The sequence below is a fragment of the Dipodomys ordii genome, unplaced genomic scaffold (assembly GCF_000151885.1).
Source record: "Dipodomys ordii isolate 6190 unplaced genomic scaffold, Dord_2.0 Scaffold76, whole genome shotgun sequence".
NCBI lineage: Eukaryota > Metazoa > Chordata > Mammalia > Rodentia > Heteromyidae > Dipodomys > Dipodomys ordii.
The window spans coordinates 2372211-2384479 of record NW_012267292.1 but is presented as its reverse complement, the minus strand read 5'-3'; the positions used below and the strand labels follow the sequence as shown (position 1 = coordinate 2384479).

General features: G+C 42.2%; 1 protein-coding gene across 10 annotated transcripts in view; it reads left to right on the top strand.

The window, feature by feature from the left end:
• Ikzf1 (IKAROS family zinc finger 1 (Ikaros)) overlaps positions 1-12269 on the top strand; it is a 99500-nt gene that overhangs the window by 70841 nt on the left and 16390 nt on the right. For 7 of the 10 annotated variants that reach the window (XM_013024445.1, XM_013024444.1, XM_013024446.1 and 4 more), the window contains 3 exons: positions 908-1168; positions 7316-7483; positions 10954-11079. In XM_013024445.1, coding sequence (XP_012879899.1) covers positions 908-1168; positions 7316-7483; positions 10954-11079 — 555 coding nt within the window. The remainder of the gene's footprint in view (positions 1-907; positions 1169-7315; positions 7484-10953; positions 11080-12269) is intronic. The other 3 variants (XM_013024449.1, XM_013024448.1, XM_013024447.1) reach the window with 1 other exon arrangement.

Genomic DNA, 12269 nt, shown 5'->3' with positions numbered 1-12269 from the left:
GCACCACCTTGAATGAAAAAGTTAAATGATAACGCAAGGCTATGAATTCAAACCCCAGTACTGACACACACAAAAAAATAGAGTATGTCAATGATGTAATTACTTCACGTGTGACTTAAGAAGCAGTTATTGTTTTTCTTACTCCTGACAGCCCTAGCACCTAAGGAAGACGCTCCACTGACCCATGTACATTATTTTCTGAGAAATTCTCCCTGGTTTCTTGTATTGATAAATATCCCTGCCCACAGTTTATGGAGGAGATGTAAAAGGGGTGTCTTGAGTCTAGGACAGAGTATTGATTTACAACACTGTGAGATAAAAGGGTAATTGAATGATTATGTACCTGAGAAACAGAAATCCAAAAGGGAATCCAACAGAGACTTTGTCCTCACACAAAACAAGGCAAGGCAGCATTATGCATAAGAGGGGAGGGATGTTTCAGGCTTGTTAACCACTGTGTGTTCATATCCTAGCAAGGTCAACTGTGTGATTAAATACCTTCCAGTGCCAGGTGCTCCTATGACAAAGAACACATAGGATTCAATCCCCGTTGAAGGCTGTCTATCTGGTGACTTTAACCTGCCTAAATGAAGGCCTGACCCTCAAGGACAAACATTTATATATAATCTTTCCAGATATTTCCAGACAGTTGGTCAGTAAGATCTCTGGAGAGAGCTGCAGGTTCCCCCTGTATCCCCGATGCATCCTCTGGCTGCCATTCCCATGCTCCCATGCGACTCAGGCCGCCCTCTCCTCCCCCTGGCCCCACTCAGGACATCAGTGTTCTCTATGTCTATTAGACGGCCTTTTGCTGTGTTGCTCTGTTGTGTTTTGCGTGTTATGTTTTTTTTCTTTCTTTCTTTTTTTTGCAATGACACTGAGTGGCCTCCTGTATTGTCTCTTTCAGCCAGTAATATTAAAGTAGAGGCTCAGAGTGATGAAGAGAATAGGCGTGCCTGTGAAATGAATGGGGAAGAATGTGCAGAGGATTTACGAATGCTTGATGCCTCGGGAGAGAAAATGAATGGCTCTCACAGGGACCAAGGCAGCTCGGCTTTGTCGGGACTTGGAGGCATTCGACTTCCTAATGGAAAACTAAAGTGTGATATCTGTGGGATCATTTGCATCGGGCCCAATGTGCTCATGGTTCACAAAAGAAGCCACACTGGTAAGGCCTGGCATAGTTCTTCCTTCAGGGGCCTGAGAAGGTCTTGTGAATGTTGAAGGAGTTAAATGTACTGTTGGTGTAGAGCATTTGGAGCTTGCTTCAACAAGGGACGGGCCCTGCACCACTGCAAGAAGCTGCCTCCAGCTTGTACAGAGGCATAGAATTCTTTCTTTGGAACAATATTTAAAAATCATTTCTCAGTTTGCGTATATGTATCCGTGTAATCAAAAAAGGTGAAGTTGCTAGGTGCTGATGACTCATACCTTCAACCTGAGCTACTCAGGACCCCAGAGAGCTGAGGATCAAGGTTCAAAGCCAGCCCCAGCTAGAAAGTCCATTAGAGTCTTATCTCCAATTAGCCACCAAAAAAAAAAAAAAGCCAGAAATACAGAAATGGAACTGTGGCTTCATTTCCATGTGATAGAGCACTAGCCTTGAGCACAAAGCTCAGGGACAGTGCCCAGGCCCTGAGTTCAAACCTCAAGACAGGCACACACATACACACACACACACACACACACACGAGTGTAATATTCTGCCAGGTTCTGGTGAACCTAGCAGGTTGAGATCTAAGGATCATAGTTTGAAGCCAGCCCAGCCAGAAAAGTCCATGAGATTTTTTATATAATAATAATAATAATATGTTTAAGTAGTTGTACATAAGAGTTGCCATTTAACAAAGCAGTTTATGACTATAATATATCTTACATCTAATTAACCAGTAAAAAGCCAGAAATGGAGCTCAAATGGTAGCACTCCCTGCTTAAGTGAATAAAGCTAAGGGAAAGTGTCATGGTTCTGTGTTCAAGCCCCACTACCAAGACACACACACACACACACACACACACACACACACACACAAGAATATAATATTCTGTGCCCAACAATGAGGAAACACAAGCTGCCTAATGTCCAAGATCTATGCCCTAGCTCACAAGACGCCCTATCTCTGGGGTTGTGGGAAGCCAAACAATGCTTCAATAATTTCATTCACCTTGCACCTGTGGTTTTCATAGTAAATCCTGTGGATTGAACAGTGAGAAACATGTCCCAAAGAAATAAGTATCCCTACCACCACCAAAACCAGTAAAGCATTGTAGAAGCAAAGCATCAATGTCATTCATTCACTTTTAAGTGTGCACATGGGGTTTCCCACTGAGCAGAAACTTTTCTTTCCATAGGAAGCTTCCTGAAATGTGGGTAAAACACAATAAATGCACCAACTCTAGTAGTCACAGAAAGGTTAGATACAACACAGACACCATGAGCCCCACCTGCCAGTGAGCGGTATCCTTTGGCATTTCAAAATTGGCATCTGCTACTTCAAAATCCAGGAGGAGAAAAAGGGAGCCACATTGGAGAGTTTTGTAAGATCTCAGGAAGGTTAGAAAGATGTCTTGAGAATGATAATTTATTGTGCTTCTTCCGTGGGGCCAAACACACATTTATAAAAGTTAAAACAAAAATACAGAAAAAGCATTCAGCAAAACTAGTTATTAGAAAATGTAAGTATCTGTGGGATTGTAATTCTATATACATAAAGAAGTTTCTAAAATAACATTCTAAAATAATGTGATATGTAATATATTATATATAATATATGATATATAATATATATCACAAAGGCCATGGTTATATATTGAAGATCACAGTTCAAAGTCAGCTCAGGCAGGAAAGTCCATGAGACTCTTCTCTTCAATTAACCAACAAAGATCCAGAAGTGGGAATGTGACCCAAGTAGTAGAGCACCAACCTTGAGAGAAAAAGCGAAGGGATAGTGCCAGGATCCTGAGTTCAAGCCCAGGTACTGGGATATGCCCCCCCCATACACACACATACACCACATATGACATTCATGCTTGCTTAAAAATAGGGCTTTAAAAATCCTGCATTTTAGAATAGGCCATTCTGCTTTTCAGAATGGACTTCTTAATCTTCAAATTATCCAGTCACATCCAGGTCATAAATGTATACAAGAGAGTAGTCTCACTGTCCCCTTTTATAGTGAGATAAAAATCCATGGGAAAGAGATAAACAGCAATGTGGCACACTCAGACCTATGATAATACTTTCCTAATGTGGAATAAGCTCACAAATGGATTACTTTCCTGCTAATTCATGTAAAGTTGGACTCTGCAGTGGAAATTCTCTTAAATAAATATTTGATAAGTGAATCCAATTCTGGCACACTAAATTGCCAAAACATAACAACTGCTGCCCTAATAAAAAGAATAATTACCTTTAATGAATAAACCTGCCAAGTATAGATATGCAAATGGTACCTGTGGTTTGCTGAGTAAGTTCTTCCACTAATAGGGGCTAAATGTCACATCTACCCTGACACTTCATTCTTTACATACAGAACATGTACTTCCAGAAAGAAAGGTTTTCTACAAACTACTCCATTTCTGGAGTAGTAGCCTGGTCATTTACTTAAAAACAAGAGACTGAACAGTTTGAACATATGAATACAGAAGGCCATAGGTAGATAGACAGAGAACCCATTTGGCCATGTTAAGAATATGTTAAGAATATGCTTTCTGTATTGTCAGTAGTTACATCACTTACAGCATCCCTCTCCAATTTGAAAAGGCCTATAAATCATATGGGATCTTGTGGAAATGCAGGCTCTGATGCATACTGGAAAGCAGGCATTTTTAACAACTCCCTCCCCCCCCGACACACACGGGACACAGGGATGCCAGGACAGGGGCCATGGAGCCCACTTAGATTCTGGGGACCTACCATCCTGAGCAGACCATTTAGGTGGCTGTTCACTTAAGAGCTTAGATAGGGTGAGATAAAGCTGGCACATGCATCATGCCACTGTCCCTCTCCCAGGCCTGTGAGCCATCAGTCAAGCATAGGACTTCCCTGGTTTCTCTTGGGAAATTGAGAAGAATCAGGATCAGTCTGTTGCATCTGCTCATATTACCACCTTGGTGAAGAGCCAGTGGTGCCATTTCCTCAATGGCCCATGGGTACCAGCCCTTCCCTGCCTGTTGGGCCTCATCCTTGTGACTATGCTGTTCTGGCCCTCATCTCAGGATGAGTGTAAGAATCACATGCACAGGAAAGAAACATTGAAGGGAACCCACCATGCAACATGTGTGCCATTTATTATTCTAAATAACAAAGCCCAAGAAGATGGTCGGACCAGGAAGTCTGTGCAGACTCTTCTTGTCTCTCAGGTCAGGTCAGGCCCTGACCAGAGCAGCCTTTGTAGTAATGCCACCTGGCACAGTGTGGCCATCCAGCATGGTGTGACCAGGCCCATTCTTTTCAGCTCCAACGTGTTTTGTTAATTCTCCTTTTTGGCTAGGCTCTCAGAAATTCTAAGATTTTCTGTTTTCCCTCTACAGTGGAAAACATGTAGAGTTGATGAGATGAAAAACTGTTTGGGATCTGTGATATCAAATTCTCTGTCCCAGTAAAATGAAAGAGAATACAAGCTTGGGCAACATTGAACTTAGCCAAACTAACAAGTTGTTGATGTGCAGAAGGCAGGCTGTTTCCAGTAGCAACAGAAAGAATACACAGACCTGGCTTCAGGGACATGCCCCCTTGCATACAGCACTCCCTTAAGTGGAACACTGTGTGTTATCATCTTTGAAAATGCTGTCCTCCAGACCTCCTGGCCCTTGGGCCTGCACAAGAAATCAGAAACAAATAGATTTCCAATGAAGCTTGGCCTTGTGGTGAAGATTAAGGTTCCAGGCACAACAGAATCCTAGAGGATCAGTGACTCCAAGTTTAAGCGAGTTCTCCCTCTTCTTTGCTTCCTGCAGAAGAGTGGCAAGCCTGTTTGACCTTTGTTCACTCTGCTTCCAACTGATAGGGATGCTCACTCTACTTGCAGCCAATCAGAGTGAGGGGAGGCATGGCACTTCAGTCTCTCCTCAGCACAGAAAGGAGAGACTCTGGATTTTGCTCATACGCTTAGGGTCATGTCTTAAACACACTTGAGTCACCATGAGTTTCCTCCACATCCTTACTGTGGGAATTTTCCTGTCTTTACCACTCAGCTGGCAGGCCCACCCTGTACAAATGAGAACTGAAGTTTGGATTCCTCCTCTCTGGGTCTCTTGTACACATGGTTTACATTATTGTTATTTTTCCTTTGTTTAGTTAAACACACACCTCATGAACACTTGTAATAAAGGCTCAGAAATGTTCCTAATAGGAATTAAGTGACTTCCCTACCTCCCCGCCCCCAAGTAGCCCTCAGGGACTACTTGGCTACAGGCCCTTTTCAAATCTCTCCATCCAACACCATTCTGGAACTCAGAGGGTTGGCTATAGTTAATATGTTGGTTGGTCTTACCAACCAACATGGTCTTACCACGGCCTGCCAATGTGCTCAACTTTATGTAGCCCCTTTTTCTCTACTCAGCCCATATCCAACCTACAAATTAGGATTTGGGGAACCACTGAGTACAAGCTATTTAGTATCAAGACCTCTTCAGATGGCCCATGATTGAATATCATAATAAATTAGTTTCATTTTTCTATCTGCCAGCTGGAAAAGTGAGAATAATCAAGAAGTTCAGGTAACAATATACACTTTAAGATTTAGTCAGGATGTTTTTGTCTATGTATGTGTGCCAGTACTGGGCTTTGAACTCAGGGCCTGGGCATTGTCCCTTAGCTTGTTTGCTCAAGGCTAGTGCTCTACTACTTGAGCCATACCTCCACTTCTGGCATTTGGGTGATGAATTGGAGTTAAGATTCTCACGAATTTTCTTGCCTAAACTGGGATTGCACCAGATCTTCACATCTGTTTCCTAAAGAGTTATGATTACAGGGATGAGCTACCAATGCCCAGCAAGGGTGTGGATTAATACCAAGTTATTAATATAATAATACCTCAGTTATTGATAAGTGTGCTCTCTTCCCTCCTGCTCAGGAAAATAATCATATAGGTGTTTTGACCTTCTTTATTCCTAAGAAAATTATTCCCAGGACATGTATTTGCATAGGATCTCTACACCAAGAATTATGACCACCTAGCACTGTTCTGCTTTGACAAAGAAAGCATTTGTTTGTCAACAGAGCTCTAATATCCATTTAAACGTGAGAGACATCACTCCTTTCAGTAGAAGTTCAAGGAAATGTTCGCCAAGTTAGAATCAAAGAATCTGTGACTACCCATCAAGACTACCCATATTCCTTTTCTGATGACTTTTTTCTGGGTTGCAAGCACACACTCCGCCACATGCTAGCTCTTTCCATCATAGATTCAGTAGTACACCTCAGAGAATTACTCAACAATGATGACATTGCCTCTGATAGAAGAGCTATGCTTGAAAGAGAACTTGTCTCCTACAGAAATAGACAAACAAAAGTTGACTGGATATAGAAGTTATACAAAAGGAAAAGGGCAAGAAAGGTCCATGGGACTCTTATTTTGATGCCCTGCTATAGGGAAATTTTGGAAGTTTCCTGTGGATGATGGGGCCTCGTTGCCCTGTTTCTAAACTCCTTATTCTATTCAATCTTTCTCCATCTCACTCTCACCCTTACACTTTCTCTATCTGTCTCTCTCCTGATTTGCCTGCTTAGGGACAGACAGGTAATGGAGAAGAAATTGAAAGGGAAAATACAGGGAAAATGTAAATGAAAAGAAGTTATTATAACTGTTATAATGAAGTGCCTTTCATTTAAATATAAGAATGTAACGCTGAAATGAACTTGTGATCCTGAAATGCATTTTTAATGAGTTTCCCTTTTATTTTGCTGCTTCAGTGGCATATTTTAAAGACCCTTTGAAAAAAGCCACATTAAAAAAAACCCCACCAAATGCCACAACACGCAAAATTGGATATTGGTTTATTCCAAAACTGCTGATCAGGAAGAGTGGCTCTTCATCACAAAATGTTGCAGTCACTTTATTTAAATGAGTTTGAATTTGCATTGTGATGTGCCATTCTGATTTAGGGGAAAAAAATTAGATTTTCAGATCAAATTGACCCAGCCAGTGAAGCGTTAAGGAGCTGGCAGGTTTAGTCTGAAAGCCTCATGTTCTATCAAACCTGCAGCCGGTGGAAGTCACCGGGCCCGTGGGAAACAACTTTCTTGCAGGCCACAGTCTTCTTATGCCCAGGCTGAGTTTTGTTCTCACGGCTGGCTCTCCTCTCCTTGCCCCAGGAGAACGGCCTTTCCAGTGCAATCAGTGTGGGGCCTCCTTCACCCAGAAAGGCAACCTGCTACGGCATATCAAGCTGCATTCCGGGGAGAAGCCATTCAAGTGTCACCTCTGCAACTATGCCTGCCGCCGGAGGGACGCCCTAACAGGCCACCTCAGGACACACTCTGGTAGGTTTCCTGGGCAGTCAGGATGCCCAGTCTGGGCACAGGACCGCCCACTTTGGGAGTACAGGGGCCCCAGGCCAGTTCATCAACCCAGTTTACCTCCCTCTGTGTAGCCCCCTTGGCACTGACCCCTACCTAGCCTTCCACTTTCCCACTGAACCAAACACATACACAGACTCAACTACATGAGGAAAGCCTCCATTTCTAGTAAAGTTTCAGAAGAGGCCTTTCACTCCACAGTGCCAGGTAAGTGGGTTTATGTCGAGGATTCTGCCCACCATACTGTCTCCCCATTGTACTACACGTGCCCCCAGAATTTGCAAACACATTTCATTAAGTTCATGGTTAACCCACACAGGCATGCCCACTGTCTTATAAGGAATGGTTTTTAAATAGCAATGATGGGTAGTTGTCTTCACAAAGGTGACCCAGAGGTGGTTCACCGTACAGTCCTGGCAGTCCAGGATATGCTGCTTCAGCCTGGAATGCCTCTTAGCCAAATACCACTCAAAGCTCGGTGAGAAAAGCCAGTCTGAAACTGTCAGCAGAATGTTGGCGGCAGCATTTCCATTACAATGCTGCTCGTGTCTGTAATTCTTGCTACTCAGGAAGCTGAGGTCTGAGTATCAGTGAGCTTCAAAGCCAGCTTGGGTGGCAAAAGTCCATCAGACTCTTATCTTCAATGTACCATGAAAAATGCTAGAAATTAAGCTGTGGTTTCAAGTTGTAGAGCACCAGCCTTGTGCAAACAAGCTAAAGGGATAGCACCTAGGCCCTGAGTTCAAGTCACAGTATCAGAACACACACAAAAAAAGTGCCTCAGCGTGGCGCTGGTGGCTCACACCTATAATCCTAGCTACTCAGGAGGCTGAGATCTGAGGATCACAGTTCAAAGCCAGCCCGGGCAGGAAAGTACTTGAGACTTTTTATCTCCAATAACCACCAGTAAACAGGAAGTGGTGCTGGGCACTGTATCATCAATAGTCTAGACACTCTCAGATTACTCTGATTTGTAGAATAAATATCTCCCACATATCCGTCCTTAAAACTGAATTAAGTTGATGTCTCTCTTTTCTATCCTGTGAAATTAGAATATACTCGTTCAATGTTTTCTGTTTTTCTGGCTCCATGCCTTCTCATTACCCTCAAGGCATAGTACCCTTCTGCTCTCAGGATGGTCTACCAAGTGGTAAACCCTGGAAGCTCATATCTGAGCTAGTGAAGAAATCTAGTATAAGACCACACACACACACACACACACACACACACACACACACACACACGCAGACCTCTTGGAGGGAAAACATAAATAATGATTTAGGTCCTTCAAAATAATTTCACTAGGATAAGATGAAGACTTCAGTCTTTAAGAAATCCAGGCATAGCAACCTTCTCTTCCCCTGTGGAGTGGCCATGCCCCATATTCTGTGAAAAATCAGGATCATTAACATACTTCCTCTGTCACTGGTGGCCAGAGCTGGAGACACCAACACATTTGTTACTGCAGAATTTGTGCCATTGAAGAAGATCTTAGGGGTCAGAAGGAAGAGGGGACCTTTCCCTCCTCACAGCTTGCTTGGAAGTTGTAAGCTTCATTAGAGACATACTTTCCTACTAGAAGATATGCTTTCATTCATGTGCTTATAGCAAATGCATTTATTTTCCAGAGTTCAAACCAATAATTCACCAAGAAAAATGGATATCCATGTACTGTGTCCTTTATACAGGAAGCAATTTTGATCATGAATGTCACCAAAATTATAGATTCCACAAAAAAGGACATGGAGTGGTTACTTACAGTGTATTAATTTCTTAGAATGTACTGGATAAAATCTGTGATTTTAGGCAATATTCAGCATTATTTCTCAGTTTGGAGGTATAGCACTTTCTATAAAGAAAGATGGCTTTGTTTTTCAGAGTCAAGCTTCGGATTTATTTTAATATTAGTCATCTTAAATAATGGTTTTGGTTCACCTAGGAAAAAAATTCAACCACCAAAAGCCTTAGTTAAATCAGTTACCAAACATTCCTAGTTGGATGGTTTTGTTTTCTATATGATATTTTCTAGTGTGTTAAATCAAACAGCCTGAGAAAGAAGACCTTGATTTTAGGGTGGAAGTTTATACTCCTTATATAAGCATTTATCTTTTAAAATGGTATCTTCAGTAGTCTTTAACATTGGGTAGGTTATTGATTCCTTACTGGTCTTCTTTTCATGAAATACCATTCAGTGACATCCAGGAAAAGCTAAATTCATTGTCTAGAACAGCACTCTCCCAGTATACTAGCCACATGTCAGATGTCATATTTTAATCTTCATCATTTAAAGTTATGGGGAATGGCAACTTCACTCCGTGTGGCACTAGCCATACTTTGAACATTGAATTGTCACATGTGACTGATGTCTACTGTGTAGAACAGCACAGAGGATGCACAGACCATGTTGCACAGACCATAGAGAATATTTTCACCAATGCAGTCAGTTCCAGTGAGTACAGTTGATCTAGAAGTTATATCATCCTAATGTTCTTTGTGAGGATAACATGGGGTTTCCATCGTGTCTATTTACATAAAATATATTACACATTTTCCATGTATATGGAATTACATTTTGCTTTCCTTGGTAAATGTAAATACATTTTACATTTTCCTTGAAATGTTCCATTTTGTTTCTTCATAGTATATGGTCTTACACAAAATATTTTGGTATTACATAGGAAAATATGAGTTGGAGAATGAATTTAATTAAAGCATTTTTACCTACCATGGTTTCTTAGATACCTCAAATTATCCAGCCTAGCCTTCTAAATTGAATTCACATTGGTTGCATTAGACACAGCCCCAGTGTTGAGCCAGACCCAGCCCACAGCCTACACGTGGACTGAAGGCCCACTCTGGAGGTTAATTTTTGCATTATCCAGCCTTCCTCAGGATTCTCTTTATATGATAACATGCTTATGGTTCAATTTTTCTATTTAAAAGACAGATCTCTCTCTCTCTCTCTCTCTCTCTTTCTGTGTGTGTGTGTGTGTGTGTGTGTATGTGTGTGTGTGTGTGTTTGTGTGTATGCTGGTACTGAGGCTTCTGGGACTTGAACTCATGGTTTCATGCTGACCTTTAGCTTTTAAGTTCAAAGCTGATGCTCTACGACTTGAACCACACTTCCACCGGTGATCCTCAGATTGCAGCCTCCTGAGTAGCTAGGATTATAAGTGTGAGCCATCAGCACCGAGCTACAGTGATTAAAAGGAAAGAACTGATTTATCTGCACAGTAGACAAATTAGGATGGAACAAGATTTATGTGAGTCCAGTGGGATAATTCAGGAGTCCCCTGGACTCCTAACCAAGTCCATGAGGCTTTTAACTCTCAAGGGTATAATTTTTTCTTAGTAATAATTGTACCACATGCATTCCCATTACATAGAAGATCAATATTTAATTGGGGTATTGAATTCAATTGTGTTTTCTGCAGTTGGTAAACCTCACAAATGTGGATATTGTGGCCGAAGCTATAAACAGCGAAGCTCTTTAGAGGAACATAAAGAGCGCTGCCACAACTACTTGGAAAGCATGGGTCTTCAGGGCACGTTGTACCCAGGTAAGCACTGAAGCTCCCAGGCTGAGCCTGGACCTTCTCCCTCTCAACTCCGCCTGGCCTTCCCACCATGCTGTGAGGGAGGGACCTTTGGGGCCAGACACACTGTGATTTCCCTAGGAACAAGCACACTGTCCTCCACTTTCCAAGGCCTCATCTGACTAGACAGAGCTTGCCTTACAAAGTCTTTCCCGCCACCTGCTGCCCAATGACTCACATCTGTAATCCTACTCAGGAGGCTGAGATCTGAGGATTGAGGTTCAAAGCCAGCCCTAGTAGGAAAGCTCTTGAGACTCTTACCTCCAATTAACCTCCAAAAATCCTGAAGTGGAGCTGTGTCTCAAGTGGTAGAGCACTAGCCTTGAGCAAAAAGGCTTAGGGACAGCACCCAGGCCCTGAGTTCAAGCTCCAGGAATGAAACACACACACACACACACACACACACACACACACAATGAAACGTTCCACTTACAGACCTGGAGGAAAGCTATATTTAAGTAGCCCTTGAGTTTTTTAAAGGAAGATATTGGTTTGTTTGAACAGAACATGAAGCCCTAAGTTTGGTTCTCAACACCAACAAAACAAAACCTAGAGTTGTGACTGATTCTTCATACTTAGTAAACAAAGTATGTGAAATCTGGTTTTGAAACTTCCTTCATAAAGGTAATCAAGGATGAGCTTTCAGGGTCTGCCTTCAATTATCTGTTCAGACTGAGCGCAGAGTATGTCTACCTGACAGGAAGTTGAAGGGGAAGCTTGTTGGAAGAACCTGACAGTAGTATTGAGGCTGTCAAAGGAGCAATGGGGAGGCTGCATTTGTCTTCTAAGCTATGTCATATATATTCCATGAGGAGACAGCACTTGACTTAAGTCTGAGATGATGTGAGGAGCTTGAACATGGTTGCGTTTACTCACAGCAATGGCAGTTATTAATAAAGACCACTTTGGCAATGAGTATAGAAATGACTTATAAGTAGACCAAATACAGCTAGCCTCTTTCAAAACTCTGTCACTTAGTACTTTGGCATTGGAGCACTCCCTCAATGGGACAGTAAGGGAGAAGCTAAATCTCTAGGGTCTGTATTAAGCGTTACATACTGTGCTGACTTTAGCAAATGGTCCATGAAGGGAAATTCACCAGAGTAGGTACACACAGTGTGCTGACTTTAGCAAATGGTCCATGAAGGGAAATT